Source organism: Poecilia mexicana, unplaced genomic scaffold, assembly GCF_051168715.1.
Source record: "Poecilia mexicana isolate PSO_F unplaced genomic scaffold, ASM5116871v1 scaffold_5, whole genome shotgun sequence".
Classification (NCBI taxonomy): Eukaryota; Metazoa; Chordata; class Actinopteri; order Cyprinodontiformes; family Poeciliidae; genus Poecilia; species Poecilia mexicana.
In genome coordinates, this window is record NW_028263374.1 from 21,042,284 (window position 1) to 21,057,522 (window position 15,239).

The 15,239-nt window shown below is 36.5% G+C and overlaps 1 protein-coding gene across 1 annotated transcript in view; it reads right to left on the reverse strand.

Moving 5' to 3' along the window:
- The window catches only part of kif5ab (kinesin family member 5A, b), a 93,595-nt gene that overhangs the window by 41,601 nt on the left and 36,755 nt on the right, over positions 1-15,239 (reverse strand). Inside the window, exons 2-6 of the mRNA XM_015004696.2 lie at positions 9,124-9,211; positions 4,077-4,150; positions 3,615-3,719; positions 2,216-2,264; positions 1,174-1,229 (exon numbers count right to left, since the gene is read on the reverse strand). Coding sequence (XP_014860182.2) covers positions 1,174-1,229; positions 2,216-2,264; positions 3,615-3,719; positions 4,077-4,150; positions 9,124-9,211 — 372 coding nt within the window. The remainder of the gene's footprint in view (positions 1-1,173; positions 1,230-2,215; positions 2,265-3,614; positions 3,720-4,076; positions 4,151-9,123; positions 9,212-15,239) is intronic.

A 15,239-nucleotide genomic window follows, 5' to 3' on the forward strand; every position in this document is an offset into this window, starting at 1 on the left:
AAGGTTGATATTATTAGGATGTACTTTTAGTCTGACAAACAAGCCTCATCATAAGCATATTCTAATTTATTGTAGATTAGCAAGCAGACACCTGTCATGTGTAAACCACAAACATATTGAAAGTTTCTCATCGGTCTGTTGGAAGCCTCCCTTCATTGTTTTTATCTTTTTTATTTTTTAAATTAGCTTTGAAAAACTAAATAAATTAGTTTTTCACCAATTATTATTGATCTTGACTGTACAAAGCTATAAACTTGTGCTATAGAATTTCTTTATAATTTTTTTTTGCACTCTTCTTCGGATGAATCCCTTTGTGCAATGAGATTGTTTTGAAACCTCCCTGCAAAGTATGCCTTTAGCTAGAGGCTATATCAAGTGATGTAAAGAAAAAATGGCAGCTGAACCTCATCTCAGCATCAGTGGGTTCATTCATGGGAGATGCAACCTCAAGAACACTCAAAGTAAATCAAAAGATGGTTCAAGAAAATATGAGTTTAAGGGTTCACGCAGTTTTATCTTTTTCAAAGTTTCCTCCCAACATTTTTTATGTTTTTCAATTGAATAGCCTTGGATTTGTCACATTAAAGATTGAAAAAGTCTGAAAATTATTTTTTTCATTGTATCAGATTCCTGAATTTTAACAGGGGAGCATAGACATTTGAGAGCGAATGCAGTTGAAAATATCCAACAATAAACAAGCAACACAAACAAATCTGTAAAATTTATATGAAGATGTTTAGAATTTTATAAAAATGCACCAACTATTCTGCCAGGAATTAGCAAGGTTTTGTTGATCAGGTCAAATATGGAGAAAACAGATTCATTTTCTTCCTACCATGTTTGGGTTTTGAACACATCCACCATCGGCATATACTTTGATGAATTTGTTTTGGGAAACAGAAATAGTATTGGTGATCATTGCATCTCTGGTGTTTAATGCATAAAAATGAGAGAAGTGAGAGAAATGCAATAACGGTGCACTACAATTGCCACACATTTCCCAAAATGCAAAAATAACGTCATCAACTTCAGTGCTGCATCTTTCCCAGGGATGAATTTTTGAGTCCTGAGGCAAATCATTAGCTGAAATAAAGCTTTTAACATCAAAACACAACATTAGCCAGGCTGGAACGTCTATGCAGCAAAGCTGAATCATATCTGAAGCTGACTCACCTTCACATAGGGAACCCTGTATTTGTCTTCATGCACTGACAGGTTGGTTTTTGTCACTGCAATGACATGAAGGGAAAATAAGCAGGAAGGACAACATTTCAGTCAAATCATTATAATTTTTTACTCATGAATTTAATGTGACCTGATCATTTTCTCTTCATATTTGTGAGTCAATGTCTTTTTATGCACTGTTAAAGAAAAAAAAAAAACTTGCAAGAGTCCATGAATGTTTTTAGATTTTAATTAATCTGTTTCTGTCAAAATCACTGAGCGGTTAAGTGGATGCTTCAGTGAACAAAACACAATATCTATGCACCGGCTCACATTCGTATTCCTGCATTTGTAATTTTTTAAAGAGTCCTGTTATGTTGATTATAATTAAAATTCAAAAGAATTATAGTGGATAAATCCTTGGATAATTTCTGAGAGTAAATATAAATGCTTTTGTAACTCTGCAGCATCTTTTGCCTCTCACAAATTCCCACTTGGGGCGTTTTCTTTACTCTTTTTATTCAACTTGCTTGTTTCGACTCTTTTGTTGCACCTAGTTTAAATGTTTCTCAGACTCTGCAAACCGTTCTGCATACAGATGGAGGTTTTGACCATTGTTTAAAGGTCCATAAAAGATGCAATCACAGGAATGGTGGCCATGGCTCTCCATCCAGCGCTACATCATTTTACACTGAATGTATTTCTGAGTGATAAGACTATGTGAGCTGCAGCACCTTCACACCATTACTGACTGAAGCAGATAAGCAGAAAATGTAAATTATTGCAAGCAGCTTTTAATTTTCTTGTTTCTAATTCTTTGATCATTTAATTTAACCATTTTATACAAATAAGAACCAAATTTTTATCAATGAAAGAATTATAGATTTTCAGGTCTAATTTTCTGCAAAAAAGGACAATTATAGATTGAAAGGTACATTTAAAACATAAATAAGTCAAGGTCATCCTGGATGTGCCCCATGATGCGTCAGAGTAGCTGAAGGGTTTTGGTTTCCCTTCTTCAAAACAGTGAACTATTTGACAAAAAGCATACCATCAAGGAGGTCACGGATTTTTTCCATGTAGATCTCAAAGTAGGAGACCTGCAAAAAGTCAGAAACATGAAACAGAATTTTTATTTTTTTTTTCCCCCTGGCTAAATAAAACATACTGCAGTCCTGCTAAATGAGAGGTGAAATATAAAGATCCAAGTAAAAACTATTCCAACCTCTTGACTTTTCCTATGGGGATAAACCACAAACTTTAATGTATCTTATTGGGATTTTATTCAAGGCCGACATAAAATAGTGCACAACCATGAAGTGGAAGGAAAATGATGCATGATTTTAATTTAATGTATGGTATGTAAATATATATATTCAATCCCCCTGGGCCTGTTCTTGCTCTCTGAGACTGATATTTCGGTCCATTCTTCGTTGGAGAATAGCTAAAGCTTAGTCATACTGGACAAAGAGCATCTGTGAAGAGCGATTTTCAGTTCTCGCTGTGGATTCTCATATGGAATCAGTTCTGAACTTTCTAACACATGGACACCTTTGATCTAAACCATTCCTTTGTAGCTCTGGCTGCATGTTTACAGCCTTTAAGCTGATGGAAGGGAAACCTTTGCCCCAGCCTCAAGTCGTCTAACATGTAGGCGGACAGCTCTAGTCCTCAGAGAAACACCTAAAACAACAGATTCTGTTTATAAAAACTACACGTTTATATAGTATGAAGAGTAGTGCATCATCACTTATGGGGAGATAAAACCTGATGCCTGATGTGCCGCGTTTGGTTCTTGCCCTTTCTTCCTCCCTCTTTTCTGCTAACTGCAATCAGAAGGAACATTTTTCTACAATCTGATGTGGATTTTCAAGACCTTTCAGGACTGCTCAGGAACCTTGTCATGATGCTGTTTGTTCACTATAGGTTTCCAAAACACCTCTGAGGCTTACATAGAACAGCTACACAGCTAAACACCTCTTTACCAATTAGGTAATTTCTGAAAGCAATTAGTCACACTTGATTTTATTTAGGGTTATCTCTTAAACCATATGCATGCTATATAACACATTTTTATTTGCAAAACACTTTGAAAATAATATTTTTTCCTTCCTCTTCACAACAACACACTAAAGAGACAAAGTTAAAGGGGTATGAATATGTCTGCAAGGAACTTGTAGTTGGGTGATGCAAAAATACTTGCTACAACAGCTAAACTGTTGCAAAAATTCAGCTTCCAGCAGTGAGCTATAATCATTATCATCTTCATACCACAAGCTTACACTATAACACTGTGATGCATAAAAAATGATATGCAGAAATATACTTGTTTATAATGATTTATTGATGTTAGTTAGAATTACATCAAAGGCCCTGAAACCAAGTCACCAATACACACGTCGTTTTCGTCACACACACACGAACAGAAATGACTGCAAAGCAACACAAACCTTGATATGAAACTCCAGGTTCTCATCCATGGCAAATATATGTTCAAAAATGTCCTGGGCGATCCGGGGAATGATTCCCATGGCCTGGGGATCATGAAGCTTCCCCTGCAGAAGGCAAAATGACTCTATGAGTGTGAGTGTGTGTGTGAACACTTGGATAAGAGATAAGTCTGGGAGGGATTAGGCAGAGAGAATAGTAAAAGAAAGAGAACATAGAGGATTTTTTAACTTGAAAAGGGCCAGGGCTGTTTCCCAGGGAGAGTTGTAAAAGAAGACGGTTCCCACACAAGGCTGGGATTGAGAGATAAAGGATGATGGCTGTGATGGAGGTGGATACACTGACATGATGGCGGACAGAGGAGGAGATGACAAAAATCATGGAGGAAAAAAAAAAGGAAGCATATGTGCCTGTATGTGCCACCAGAGAAAGGTTCTCTTTTGAATTATTTAGGAATACTGCACCTCCATGGTGTGTGTTTTTCCCGAAGAGGTCTGCCCATAGGCAAAGATAGTCCCATTGTATCCACCGAGTACATCTGAAATCAGGACAAAAGGAGGGGAACATGTCAGAGGGGGAGAAAAACCTAAAAACACAAGAGAAAATCAAAAAAATGGCACCTAAATTCAGTCCAATTGACAAACAAAAACCGCAGCAGTATCCAGAGAACGACCAGTCTCTTTGAACTTTGCTCCTCATATAAACTGTGAAGCATGTGGTATTTAAACTTGAGTGGATCCCGAACGACCTTTGTGGCTGCACACAATAAACAACTACCTGAAGCTTTCAGTATCACCAGGAGGGACTCGATGAGGTTGCAAGCAGTTATAGAAACATTATTCTCTCCATTCTTATTGAGCCACAACAAGAGAAAAAAAAAAGGAAAAAGAAAAACACAACAATGTATCACAAGCTGAAGTAATAAAACACTCACCTTGTTGAATAAAAATGAGATATTGCTGATGCAGGCCAATACACCAGAGCAGTAAAAGCCAAACATAAAAAAAAGCTAAAGAAGAAACATATCATAAATGGCTGGCTGCCACAGGTGAGCTGACCACAAACAAATCAGAAAAGCTTTGAGACGGAACCGTGCGGAAACCCGTTCCCTTCATTCTCTCCTGTCTCTGCTGTACTTTCAAGACACAGCAGCATGTCTTCCTTCACTTCCACACTGGTCAGAGTGACACAATAACAAAAAAAAAAAAAAAAAAGAATAAGGAGCTCAGCAGTTTCAACAGGATATAAAGACAGCAGGAGATTTAAGCGCTAAAACAAGAGATAACACTGCTGAGGATAACAGAGAGGAGAAGAGAAAGCACAGGAAGCAGAGACAAAGCTCACATACAGATGCATCTCAATAAAATACCTCCATTATCATTTCATGAGTCGGGTTATTCCTGGTGCTTGTGCATCTTTTTCTGCAACATTTTTCCTTCCAAGTAACTTTCCATTTATATGCATGAAGATTGCATTTTGTGAACAGTCAACCTCTTTTTAGGACTTGCCCACTGTCTGTTCATTGTTTGCACGACATTGTTTGAGTATATGTTGGTGGTCTCTACATAGACCTTTTTATTTGTGCTTTTTGCATTTTAGGATTTTTTTCTTAAAGAAAATTCTTTGTTTTATCTTTTTCGGTAAAACTTTATTTGAAGGGGGTTGAATAAGACTGACATGACACCGTCGTAAACACCTGTCATGAACATGAATAAGCCTTCATGAATATTTATGACTGTTGTCATAAAGCGTCATTCGGTAAATTATGACACTTTTAATACAAAGTTGACATTATTCAAAATGTGTTTATTATGACAACTTGACATTAACCAAGAAATCATTACTGTTTAAACTTTACCTTTAATAACATAAAGTTACCTAATTTTTAAAGTGCAATCATTAATACTTTTATAACAAATTTATATCAGTAATGGTTTCTTGGTTAATGTCAAGTTGTCATAATAAACACATTTTGAATGATGTCAACTTTGTATTAAAAGTGTCATAATTTACCGAATGACGCTTTATGACAACAGTCATAAATATTCATGAAGGCTTATTCATGTTCATGACAAGTGTTATGTCATGTTTATGATGGTGTCATGTCAGTCTTATTCACCCCCCTTCAAATAAAGTGTTACCTCTTTTTCTTGCTGATGCAATGGGGAAAAAGCAATTCTATGTACTTTAGTGCCCAAAACAGTCTCTGAACCATTTTTTTCTAAGCTTTTTTGCTCTCCGTTTTCCATTTTACCTCTGTCAAATTTGACCCCTTCATCTTGCTAAATCCTTACCTTGAATTTTCCCAGCCATGCACTGCAGCCCAGGTTGTCCCTTTTTATTCCATCTCTCATCAGCCTACATGGTAATCCCTCACTCTGTAAGTAATCTTGTGCAACAAATCAATCTTTTCTCATGCTCCGTCCAGTTCACTGTAGTGTTGTGCTTTGAAGGGAAAGAATAAATTAAATCCTAACTAGGAAGAAAAGCATATGGAGAATAATGAGAAGTGAATAAAAATGAGATGAGCTTGGGGGGGATTTGTTTCATTTGATATAGAGCGTCTGGCATATACACAATGTGAAAAATGATTAAGCGAGTTGTACTTTTAGGGATTAATTTTATTGTTGAAAAAAACAATGCTTACACTGAACACAAAATGTTACTAAATCTTAACCCTGAATGGTAAATCTTATAAAGGTTCTGTTTTTTTTCTGAAAGAACAATTGCATCCAGGGCCTAATATTATAACACACAGGTATTGCCTACAAGAAAATTAAATTTTTTATTCTCACTTTTCAAAGTAACACAAAATTAAATATATTTTAGTCTCTCCAAAATGTTTTTGTTTTTTGTTTTTTTTTCCCAGAGGAGCCACCTCAACCTTCATAAAGATAAAGTCTTTACTCTGCAAGTCTTTGAGCATGATATAAAGTTTTCCACAGAATTAAAACATGAAGCATGAACACATGTTTCTTCACAGCACAGTGAGAAAGCCTTACTGCCCGTACAACAAATATGGGCCATTTGAATGCGGTCCATTTCTTCCTCCACCATCCTACCACCATAGGTATCCCAGCTACACATTTTTTTTCTGACAGGTTGCTATAATTCCCTATAAATATGACCTTTTGTGTCGGTTTTAGCCTTATTGAGAGTGACGAAGTTCTATCAATGTTTCCATAACCTATAGGATGACTTTCTAGACAGAAGGAATCCTGAAAACACAATCCAAAGTCTGTGTGTTTTTCACAAATCACAAGGCCCAAAGCCTAAGCAGTCAGTGTTTTAAAATCATAAACACCTGGTGACCCTCCTTTTGTTCTCATTCCTCCTTCCTTCCTCTTTACTGCTAAATGCAATCAAAAGGAACATTTTTCTACAATCTGCCATGTTGATTTTACCTTTCGAATGCAGCTTGCAAATGTCACAATTTCCTCCCAGTGTCCAAAAAAACAAAACAAACAAAAAAAACAACATAGATGAGCTTATTTCCTGCCTATCCCTATAGTCCCACTCAATAGAGAAGCAGACAGAACGATATCTATGTGGAGCAAATCAGCTCAGTATTTTTTGGTGTACACAGTATGAATTGTTAGATCGAGCTGCTGCTTAGGTTGCTTCCACCCCAGCATGAGCATGATGAGGTTGTATCCTTGGCATTAGACAAGTTCATTTGCACTTGGGCCACATGTCATAGATAACCACTTCCACCATGTCTCACCCAGGACTCCAATATCCTGCCATCTCAGCTGTGACCCACCATAACCTCTGAAAGGACGTTTTATCCATTCTGAAGACAGTCAGTAGTTCTTCTGAATTATTAATAGGAAATTAAATGTATTCTTCATATGGAGCAGAAGACTATGCATAGACTCTGCAAAGCCCATAATGTTTAGCATTATTATTTTTTTTTACATTGTAATGTAGTCTGAATGGGGCCTTAATGATTTCATTCTCCAGTAATGTCTTACTTCAATTCTAATGGCACCAAAAAGTTGCTTCTGCAGGAACCGGAGCTATATAACATTACTATGGCAGAAATCTACTCCAGAAAAATCTATCAGGAGTTACTGTAGAAAGGTGCAATTACTGCAAAAGTATTTCCAGCAATTGAGTGTTAACACTCAAAATCAGTAATAAAATCAGCAAACTTTGTTGGAAAAGATCAGTTAAATGAAGCAAAGGCTACAACATTTATATTCTAAAATACAAAGTACCTAGTTTAAGTTTTAGAAAAGCAGATCAGTCCACTGGCTGCGTGGTCATTATGGGTTCCAAAGGCAAAAAGACTTGTAACACTCAAAACATATATATCTGTGCTTATTTTTATTTTTGTTGTTGTTGTTGTTGTTTTCAGATTTACACATTTTCATAAAGTTTGAAGTTTCTCTAGATAAATTATAGAGAGTAATCACTGAAGCAGGAATCACTGGTTTGCGTTTTGTTGTTAAAAATAAAAGGCTTTTATCTTTGTGACATGAATCCCTTTCCTCTCTTCACTCCACACATTCTGGAGATAAAATTGACGTGCATGGTCTACAATCTTTTCTAGCAACACAGTTCCATAAAGGTGGGAGTGACAGTTCTTAGCTTTTTAGCCATGATCGCTCTGAGACAATCCTGTGTTGGTCTGATTTCACTGAAGTCTGTTCAGCAGTGAGGCTGCAATGAGGCTGAATGTAAACGGAAGCCCCTCTCAGCACCAGGGATCCCAATTTAAGAAGGGCAAAGGTGTAGCTAAAACGTTTCAAGGAAATGAAGTCCTGGAAACCTTGGTTGAAACATACCTGAAGAGCTTTTATGATCCAGTACAGATTCACCTGCATGTTAAAATTCCCATTTTTATTTCTGTCATTAGCCTTTGAACTTCTTGGCCCACTTTTCATGTTAACATCTGTGCATTTAGTTTAACGTTTCTTTAATCATCCTTTTTGGACATGTTCCTGGCTTCCATTTTATGAAGAAAATGCTGCCTTTTAACAATTTATGATCTCTTCGAATTTACTCTCCATGACGCCTCATGCTGTCTGATAATTAGTTGACAAAGAGCTTGATAGAGTGTGTTAATCACTTGTTAGGACACACCCAGCTTCATTACAAAAAATGTCACCCCACCTGAAAACAATTAAGCCCAAGGTTTGTTCAAGGTTAAACGACGTTGTTCAGGAAGATGTTATAGGAAACTATATTAGGATTCTTTTAAAATTGAACTGGCCGTGTCTTTAGTGTTAAGATATAGCATGCATTATTTTAATCTGTTTACTTTTATAATTCTCTACACCCGTGCATCCAGGCTGTGTGACTGAAAAATGAAAATAGGTTTCCTGCCGCCTGCAACAATATGTTGCTGCTGCCTGCATCAGCAATAGAGGTGCAGACCGGGCAAAGCCAACGCAGAGATCAAGAATGTGCAGCAGATGCTAATTTAAGGTCTGCTGTCTTCTTCCTTTGGTGCTTGTATCCTTTTTGAGCCTTAAAGAGTAAATGCACAACATTTAGGTGACTCACCTCTGACAATCTGTTTGGCACAGGCGTTGTAGACTTGTTCCTGTGTGGTGTTGGTGGGGAAGACCTGGTCGTACACGTAGGACTTCCCCTGTGGAGCGCAAAGTAAACATTGTCAGCTATGACAGAGACAGTTTGATGAGAGGCTCCAGTGAGTTTCAATATATAAAAAACATCCTAGGAGGTTTGCAAATGGAAATTTATTAGAAATACCATATGTTTTTCACATGACTTTTACTGCCAAACTATAGTGTGTTGTAAACAAACGTGTCAGAAGACAAACCATCACTTTTACTCAGGGTGAGCTTGCTTTATGGAGGCTGTTTCAATGTATTGTGCAAGGTCTGAGTAAAGTGTCTCATTCTACAAGATACAGCATGAATGTCCACCTATATTTTATGCAGTGTGTGTTTTGATTGGAGTGCTGCTGCTGGGTGAAACTTTAAGTAAAGACTGTTCGACCTCAAGACAGTCAGACTGACAGAGAATCACTCTGAGGTAAAGCCATTAGAGGCAGCGCTGAATAGCTTCAAGAGTGAACTGATGCATTGGAGAGAAGAAATGGGTTGGAGGAGGAGAGCAGAGGAGTGTAAATGCAGGGAGGGCAGATGAAAACAGATGACCTGAAATCAGACTCTGTATGCAAGAAAGACAGCATGAGGGCAAAAGAGAAAAAGAAAAAAAAAAAAGAGTTGCTTTTTGAATTATTTAGACTCACAACCAGAAATCCAGCATATTTGTTAGAGAGGAACTAAAAAAAATGATGTGAGCACCAGCTCATTTCTCATTTAATGGCTACACCTAGAAAACACATTCAAACCCCTTGATCTTTACAAGATTACAGCCATTACCACTTCAGATTTGTGTTTGGAAATGGATGTGACAGACCAACACGAAGCAGTAAAAAGTCAAAAATAAAGTCCTTAAAAATGTATCCCACATATAATTCCAATAAAATAAATTTACACTCATGGTTGTGTCAGAATGTGAAAAAACCTGAATCTTTTTTCCATCCACTCTATACAACTAAAGAGTAATAGTCAATAGAGAGTAATAGTCAACCAAACAATCTGAACATTAGCCCAGAGAAAACACGACCAATAAGTCCTGTAATCTGTCAATGTTAGGAAATGGGACAGAAATGCTCTCTATCAAGATTATTGCTGGTAATATTAAGGTTGTGTTGCTGTCTCTTTTAAGAAAACAAATCTATAAAAACATTTTCAGCCATTAAACAGTAAGCCTCATATATCACCATCATCCAAAGCACATCTAGCAACCTATTGGATAACATCACGTAAAAGTACACGTTTTTACTGAAAAAGAAGTAAAAGTAAGATTTCCAAAAAAGTTGGGAGTTAACAGGACATGTCTGAAGGTATGTCACTATCTTTGTCCACAATTCTTCAAAGGATCTGCAGCACCATCCGTGTGCATTATCAACCTTTTAGTAAGGCACAGAGGAAGAGCAAAAGGTCAAAGCTGATGCACCCGGCTGTAGAATAAAAAAAGAAAAAAAAGAACAATCCACTTTGTGTGAGGGACAGGCACCACTCCAAGCAATAAGGCTTTTATTTGAAAGCACACAGTAATACGGCTCTACACTGACTCCGCTTAGACAGTATGACGAAGAAAACAACACCAGTGATCAACAATTCTCCTGTCTGAAGTGTGACCACAGTGTGGAAGTGGAAAGCATTAATAAAGCAGCTGCTTTTTCAACAGAAACTTTTCATCCTGTCAAGCTTTTCATGGTTTTATATGCCAAAACACTTAAATCACTTACTGCAGGATAAATCTATTTCATGAATAAGTCTCCACTTTTTCTGACCCTACACTTGCAGTATTGCGCGTCAAACATGCTACAATTGAATAAATCATGAATTTGTGAAATAACACATAATATTACTAATAAAAATACCCAATAAAATTCTTGAACGCAGATGTTACTAATTGAAATTTAAATTTAAATGAAAAACTGTCACCATGCTTTGTCAAATACTTGTATTTGATTAGTTAACATGAATATGAACTCACTTTCTAGCCCTCACTTAGCCATGACAGATGGGAGAGTCAGAGAAATTAACTAATATGCAAAATGAAAACGTAAATTTTCATATAGATGCTTATTTAATGACTTACAGATGCACTATGTGGCACCTTTGGCCCTTGATTTTCTAGAAGTAGAAACAGTGTGAATATTTAAAGCTTGTAAATATCTGCAAAGAAAATCCAGACGTTTATATCTCATCATCCTGGGCTTTTTTTTTTTTCAACCAGTTCAGCTGTGTAAAAAAAAAAAAATGTCTCAATGTTTAATGATGAATTTCCATCATACAGTCCTCATTTGCTACATAAAGTAATTTGTTCCCAGAAGAACACAGAGAAATTTTGAGAAAATCTGAGCTTTATGTTTCTGCATTTTCTACAGCAACACCTAATGAGCTGAGCTGTTTAGCCGATGCTGTAATCACAGCTGCAGGTATAAACAAGACTCCCATCAGGGTGTGATTAGGATGTCTCTGTTCCCCAAGAGCCAATTGTACAACACATATGCAAACCAGGCTAAATAACAGAGGGAGAGGGGTGAGAAGTGAGACTGAGGAAGCATTATGTGGTCTTCATTGGGTGGAATAAAATAAATCAGTTATATAATCTGGATGGAAAAACAGCCCCTTGACAATCATTTTCAGTGCCTGATCCACTGTTAATCTGCCCTGCACAAATATGATAATAGCATACAAGTATTAGACATCTGTAAGCTCTTCATCTGCCTGTGTGCATCTCTGCTGGTCCTGTCGGTGGACTAAGGTATAAACACAGTGGCTTGTTAGTCTGTTTGTACAATTTAACAGCTGTCTATTCAATTATGTGGCCGGGCACTGATGGAAAAAACTGCAGCGGGAAGCCAAGGGTACTCAAACCGAAGCATGCATGTCTGTGTACTCATGCAAGAAGGCAAATAATATATCGAATTATGCTGGTTTACGCAGGCATTGTTCATGGCCCTCAGCATTGTGTGCCATGTCAAACACCCACGTGGTCCGTCCAGCCAGCAATGTGCCCATTCTGCGGGAAAACAAAGCGACAGCAGGAGACTGACTGAGGCGAAAAACAATCTGCAGCGTTTTACAGAGACTGGGAAAGTGATTGGCGGTAGCGAAAGAATAATTGTTTAGGCGGAAAGCGGAGCTTAACAGAAGCAACTCAAGACAGCAAACCACAGAAGAGCACATAAATTATAATAATCAGGACATATAATAATTACAGGTGTCAGCACTGAAGTGAAAGAGAGAGAGAAACGCAGTGCACGATCCAAAATGACAACGAAAAGGACAGACGAAATAAGAGAATCAATTCTCTAAGGAAGCAAAGGAAGGCATCAGAAATCAAGATGAGAAAAAATGGAATGAAATGCTGCAGAGGCAACTCCTGAATTTAGATCAGGTCCATGTTCAGCAGTCCATTCACAAAGAATTACCAGATCTAAATCATTTCAACTAAAACGAGCAAAATATTATGAGAATGTAAAACATTTCTGGTGGTCTTTTACATCTATTAAAGAATGCCAATGGTTTTGCTGTTGAATGAGTATCTAATTTGTCTATTATCAGACATGCAATTAGTGCCTCTCACACACCCATAATCCACTTTAACCCTTAGTCCCAAATTTACACTCAAAATTTGCTTAAATTCACATAATAATCACCATCAGTGTATTAAAATTAATAAATTTCCTCTCAGAGTGAGAGGTAATCAAGTTGTAGAAAAGGTGAAATCTTCTCTTTATAGAAGTGTTGATTTTTTAAAATGACCTTTAACTCTATTCCTAGAAGTTTCATCTCTGCACAATTTGAAATAGACTTTCGAGGTTAAAGAAGGTTGATTCTGACATATTACCAGTCTATTTTTTACTGTGCTCCAACTTTTGGCAGGGTTTCATTTCCAACAGACATAGAGTGTAATAAAAATGATATAATCATACTGATAGACTTTAGGATTAATGGTTTTGATTAAGGGACTGACTTTAGGGTTTTGATTTAGCTTTTAGAGACATTGCTGATTTGCATCACTAAAGTCTTAGTTTTCTTTTTATCAAAGCTCAAACTGTTTCTTATCTTGCCAGCTATCTTAGGGTATTTAAAATGATTGTATGTGTCAGTTTAAACACAATGAAACACAAAAAACACATTTTCAGGCTATTTTCCATTAAAGCAATGCCAGTTTTTTATTTTATTTTGGAGTCTTAATAAGCCTAATTTTATAATTCACATTGCCATTAGGAAGTCTTAATATGATTTTCTACCAAGCTTTAATCTCATGCCCTAAAGCAGAATTTAAGGAGTTTAACATTCAACACCGCTCATTTGCATACATGGGCTCTTTTGTATGAATGATGATAATCTTCAATAAATCTGTAAAAGACTCAAAAATGTGTTGTTTATCTTCAGAAAGTATCAGAAAACTGAGTGATGCGCAACGGTCAAACTGAAAGGTTGACATTAACGACATTATTGTCCATCAAAGCCATTTCTGAACTGTTTGAAGTTCATCATCTGCGGTAAAAATTAATTTTCACAGGCTGAAAGCATTTAAGACAGCTGTAAATTTTCCCAGAAGTAGTGGACTTTCTAGCAAATTCACCCCAAGGTCAGACTGTGAAAAGCTCATACAAAGTGCAAAAATACCGAGAGCTCAATCTCAGCCTACAGGCCTAGCATAATTAGTCAAATTCTGGACTGTAAAAAAACAAAAAGACTTAAAAAATACGGTTTGTTGGAAGGAGTTTCCAGGAGAAAGTTTTACTTCTCCAAAATGGTTTGAGTGAACAACATGAGCACTGAAAATATGAATTTACAGATCAGGAGAGAGCAAAGTATAGATGTTTAGTCATAGCAAACAGTAACACATACAGCACAAACATCTCATACAAACTGTTAAGGAATGATGATGGAGAGGTGATGATTTTGTGGTTTTTGAGTGAAATGTAAAGTTGGGGTAATCAAGAGAACAAGAATCTAAAACACAGCACCAAATCCAGAGTATACAGGTCAAAGTCTGGAGTGGAACGGATGAAAACAATGTTTCAAAGATAGACTGAGCTTTTTCAAATAGCTATGATATTCAAATATGGTTTAGATGAAGAAAGGACTTGTTCGTATAAAAGAAAATTCCACTTCATGTGATATATTCTTGTTGCTAAAAAAATTAAATAAAGACAAAAGAGGAGTTTAATTGGATCTGAGGGTCACAAAGATCAACAAAAAAGGGAAACTTATAATTTCTGTCCAGCTTAGATGTCTTCAATTCCACTCTTACACTGTGGAACAGGGATATGCAAGAATGATTCTTCATTTTTTTAAATGTAACTTTTCTCTTAAAGAAAATCTAAAACTTCACACTGGCATATGTGACCAGTCCCAATTAGTAAAAAGGACATTTTAGAAAGTAGCAATTAAAGAAGCATCTATCTGCCTAAAAGCAAGTTATTCATTTAGCTGTTTGTGGAAGAGTAAATGTACAAAACAAGCTTTTTTTTTAAACTGCTTTAATTGCAGGTCAGACATAATATGCACTCACAATGTTTCTCTAAAAGTGACAAATATGGCAAGATGTGCTGCAGACTTTTTATGCAAATAATCATATCCATAAGAGAGGGGTTAAAATGCTAAAGACAGAAGAACCATTTTCAAACCCTAAAAGCATCCAGCTCACATGTTTGAGAAGTACTGAAACCAGGCGTTTACATAAATGGTATAAAAAAGCACATACCTATTTCCTCTACATGTCTGACATTAAATCTAACTAAACTATTCCTCTCCTTGGTCGGATCTGGTTCATCATTATGTACAATTTCCAGATGACCACATTGATGGTTAAATATTTAAATTAACATATAAAGTTATCAACTCATCATACCATTCAGAATGCAGACAGGATGTGCATCTCAGAGGTGAATTTGTTCAGTTAAACATGCAAAAGCAAAAGGCCCTTTGAAGATGCTGACTGAAGCATGTAAAAAGCGTCACTATCCACAGTGAAACAAGTTTTGTACTGACATGTACTGAAAACCACCAAGCAAGAAAAAAAAATCCATCACTCTAAAAGCAACACTGACT